Here is a 4783-nt window from a genome sequence, read left to right on the forward strand (position 1 = left end):
GATTCTATGGCAATGTATAACAAGTTCTTGCATGTTAATCGAATTGTCGAAATAATTGTAAAATATATATTTATTTTGATTAAGCTTGATCGTATGTATGTACATATACATATACCATACATACATACATATATATATATATATATATATATATATATATATATATGCATATACATATTTCGTTATACTGCTTTTTGTACTTAAACGTTTATGTAAAAAATCTTTAAAAAATATTTTTATCTAGTAGTAAGTAGGTCACAAATTATATACACATCACAATTTAACATAAATATAACTAAGAATAATATCTTAATTAAAGATGTGAATAATAAAATGAAAGAACTGAGCAAATTGTTATTTTATAATAAAATAAACATTTACGGACTAATATAGACATAATTGCACTCTTCTAAGATAATCAGTTAGATTCAACTGCACATCAGATTCATAGCGCGATATAAATGGCCCCAATCGGTGTAATTACTGTTGTCTCGTCACACCCTTCGACATTTAATTGCATATCATCACATTTCAGCCATCGTCCTGAAGGTTTTCGACAGTAGCCAATAAAGTGACCAGAAATGTGTTCGATGACACCTATCAAGCTGAAAACAATACAGTTTTTTATGTTTAATAAGTAAATAAAACGATACATAATAAGCGATATCTATATGTATATTACTAAACATACCGGTACTGTTTTATAAAATTCAGTGTAATTGGAACATCTGCTAACTGGTATTTGAGACCATGTGTTTTCTTACGATGTGTCCTCATATCCAAATCAATAAAGATGTGGAAATTTGAACGAGTCGTTTCAGTAACTGTTCCTGGGCATTTTTTTTGTCGGTTTTTTGTCGGTTTTTTGCACTTACCCTGGTAATCATTTTTATTGAATAAGACAGCATCTTGCAATGCTTGAATACCTTTGGTATTTATCATTTTGATATTTACTCCATGTATGCAACATCCATTGGTAATGGCGATACACATTCCGGATTATTACATTCAGACGATCTAATTGCACTTGGCTCAGTCGGTTCGGAACAACAAAAGAGATTCTTCCATATCTGAGTAATCGAGTCTTCTGCAATCAACTTGTGCGGTTTGATAGATGGAGCTTCAGGTTCTTTTACAATCGGATAAAATTCATTTAAAAGGACAATGCGTTCACGAAGTATTTCCATAGTTGGGCTCATCTTCATAAATTTGCATACAAATTTTAATGCGCGATTATTCGATGACTGTATAGAAAAATGATATCGAGAATCATAAAGTGCACCAAATTGCAATATATGGATGATAGCATCAAACCCACAAGTTTTTTGAAGATTGACAGCAATATTACCAACTTTTATGATTCCTAATTTTAGCCCATTCTTCAAAAGAAAACCTCTTTTTCCTCCATTATCAAATCTCTCGTTGAGAAATCGTATTTGTGGATATGATTGAAAATAGAAACCTACTTTCGCAGGTTTGTTCTTATTACATTTTGGATTCAAATTTTGTTGGTCACCTTTAGGAAATTCAGTCGATACTTCTTCATCTGATAATAATTTCGAATAATTATGGTCGATTAATGGCGTACTCGAGAAAATAACTTCTTTTGAATTTGGCGTTGACAATTCAGCGTGTGGATCCTTTTTTGTAAAAAGTTTGTCTTGCTCATAATTTTTAGAAAAGCCATGAGTATTATTATTTGGCTGAATAAAAAGATTTCGAGCAATGTTTGCGATGTCGCTGCTTTGAAGGTCGAGTACTTCAGAGAGAATTTGAGAAGTATCTTGAATATTTTTTGATTCTTCTTGGTTTTCAGGACTTATTTCATTAACGTCTACGAAACAGCTCTCCTCATTGACAAGTCCTTTCCACGCTTCACCACTCTTCAAATCAGAGTCATTCATCATGCGAGCCCTCTCGCGCAATAGACTTATTAAATTAAAATTCATATTTATATATGGCTGCTGCAATGAGGATTTTGATCCTTCGTCTGCTGAACGTGGATCTGATGCCGGTTTTCGTACTGAAGGCGCTGACTTAATACCTGCTGAACATGGAGATAATACAGGTATTTGGGAATAGAATTCTGAATGTTGATCTGCTGAACATGGTGATTTTTTCAAAGTGAGTTTTAATTCTCCGTTAGCTGCACATGCAGTTGGAGTGGGATCTTGCAAGAAGATTCCTAATCCATTGTCGAGTAAACATGAATCTGATATGGGTTCTTGCGACAAGAATCCTAATTCTTCGTCAAATGAACATGAAACTGGAGCAGCTTTTCGCGGGAATTCCGATTCTTTAACAGATGAACTAGGAGCTCGAATAGGTTTTTGCGAGGCTGATTCTTTCTCTGGTGTATGTGGAGATGGTACCGGCTGCCTGTGATTGTGATTAAAATGCTTTAATTTTGCTGCTACCTCATTAGTGCCAGAATACAAGTCATCAATGTGCTCTTTCAAAAATCGATTTGCAGAACACGGCAAAGGGATACCTTCAAAGATTCTTTGCCTTACTTCAGCAAAATATCCTTCCTGCGAAGCTGTCGACGCATGCGTTTGTTTGCCAGGGAGGGCTGCTGCAGTCCATATAGGAAACTCTTTGGCAATTCGTTCAAGTGACTGTATGAATTCCGAAAAATAAAAACCGTTTACAGCCTTGCACTCCATCTTTTGCTGATCAGGAGGTGTGGACATTGAAATAAGACTTCTAATCCATTGATGAGTGACGGTTAAATTCTTATCATTTTTTTCTTCAACTGAATTCAAAATATTTTCAACTTCCTCATCAATTTCGACGTTCTCTCTCGACGTCTCCAGCTCCTCGATAATCTGTCCATGTTCAGCCATGTACTCTTCCAGAAGGCGTCTAGCTTCAAAAACCGACACTTGTTTTCCTGACACCATTATACTTTCATCTTGGTCGAGATGCAGTGCAACGATGCATGTCAGTCGAAATACATGTTCGAACTCTTGCACTGTTTGACAGTCAATCATTAAAGCAATTGTACGAAGATAAAAACCTTTGACAATAGGATGGCGTAGATCTTTAATACATTTCCACCTGGCGACAGCAGCCATTTGATGAGCCACATCCGCTCTTATTAGAGTGTTAAATGGCCGAGGTGTTTTATATCTGTCTTTCGTTGCCCATTTGAAAAGAACGTCAACATATTCCTTTAGTGTCATGCGGTTAAATGCTTCACACATAGCCAGTAACAAAGCACGCCCTAAATCAGACATAGCTTCGTCTGGTATTGTCGCCTTACATGCTCGTATCCATTCCTGAAGCCAAAATGTGATGAAAACTGCGTCATGTTTTTCCGACAACATTTGGTACACAGGAAAAGTTTTACCCTCAAAATTGATGGTAATCGTGTATAAAAATATGTGGCCAGTTTTTCGCCTTGGGATAATTTCAAATTTTTTTACCACCTTACCCGTGGCATCTAGACAAATTCGAGAAAATCCTTTTCTTACTCGACAGTATTCTTTTTCTACGAAAATTTGTTCTGGGCTGCAGTAAAAAACGTAAAACTTCTTTGCTCTAATCTCGCGGATAGCATTGCTGTATCGGATGTCTTGTAACATATTGCGAATGCTAGTTATCATGTCCATTTTCACGCCTGATTTTATGCCAAGATCTTCCTTGTTGTGTTCCATCTTTGCTTGTCTGTAAATATGACATTTTTGTACCCACGGAGGTTCGTTCTCTCCAAATTTCATATTCTCCGCAAGTAATTTCTGCCGATATCCTGCGGCTCTTCTTCGTTTTAATTTTCGTCCAATTAATTTCCTTTCAGGACCATTTAATGACCATTTAAGGTCTCTTAACTTCTTCATGATAATCATTACGAGTATCACGCGTTGTGATGATCAAATGTAGTTCTCCGTTGACCGGTTTTTTGTAGGCAACGCCAACAATTTTATTATTACATTTTTTGCTTTTACATAATCCTTTGAACTTCAAATAGAAAGATCCAACGGCATAATTTTCATTTTCATCCTGTTCTATGCGTACGTATGACCATTTGCCCAGAAAAGCACATGGGAATTTGTACATATTCCAAAATGCTTTTGTGATTACATTTGGCCAAACCCATGATTTCAATCTTTTCTGTTGGTGATTAGAAGTCTGATCGGGCTTTATCTGTTCCCACTCAGTGGGTGAAAGAACTAGAGGGAACGAATCAACACCAATGTCAGAATCTCCATTCTCGTCATCATGATAAGATGATTTGTCCGATTCAGAATCCTCTAATAGTTCATCAATGATATCATCTTCGATGGTCGACTTCGATGGTAGTGGTCTTGGAGGTTGGATATTTATACCCAAATTCTGACGAGCTGCTTCGAGATTTCCATTTTTATTATCTCTTACGTATGTATAAACTGAATGCGGTTTCCATCTTCCATTGAGCTCTTTGCTCATGTCTTTCCAAACTTTTGCAGAACTCGAAGGAAAATTGTTGGTATTAAAATATTGCATATATTTCTGAATTAACAGAATTGCTTCTCGGTTAGGAACACTACAAGGCCGTCCCATCTAAAAAAAATGAAGAAAAAATATTACATACTCTCAATATTCATTACAGCAATCAGAAAAATAACTTATTGAATGCCCCGATAGGAAAACATTTATAAATTATATGACGAAATCTTAATGAAATTTGGAATGCTACAATTATGTCTCTATATTTAGCAACAATACATGGAGAAATTTAGACCTTTCATCAAATATTGATAAATATTTGCACAATTTATTTCTAAATAGTATTTCAGCAAAC

The 4783-nt window shown here is 35.5% G+C and overlaps 1 protein-coding gene across 1 annotated transcript; it reads right to left on the reverse strand.

Annotated features, from left to right (window-relative positions):
• Window positions 1–392: 392 nt before the first annotated feature.
• Window positions 393–947, reverse strand: LOC112461463. Its single transcript, XM_025026707.1, has 2 exons — window positions 692–947; window positions 393–605 (listed from the first exon to the last, which is right to left on the reverse strand). Exons 1-2 carry the CDS (start codon window positions 940–942, stop codon window positions 446–448), a joined length of 411 nt encoding a protein of 136 aa, XP_024882475.1. The 5' UTR covers window positions 943–947; the 3' UTR covers window positions 393–445.
• Window positions 948–4783: the final 3836 nt, after the last annotated feature.

This window comes from Temnothorax curvispinosus, unplaced genomic scaffold, assembly GCF_003070985.1.
Source record: "Temnothorax curvispinosus isolate PA1 unplaced genomic scaffold, ASM307098v1 QBEX01001216.1, whole genome shotgun sequence".
NCBI lineage: Eukaryota > Metazoa > Arthropoda > Insecta > Hymenoptera > Formicidae > Temnothorax > Temnothorax curvispinosus.

Coding starts and splice junctions, on each gene's coding strand:
- LOC112461463 (XM_025026707.1), bottom strand. CDS start 942: ATGATAAATACCAAAGGTATTCAAGCATTGCAAGATGCTGTCTTATTC. Junction 606..691: donor AATTTTATAAAACAGTACCG/GTATGTTTAGTA, acceptor TATTGTTTTCAG/CTTGATAGGTGTCATCGAAC.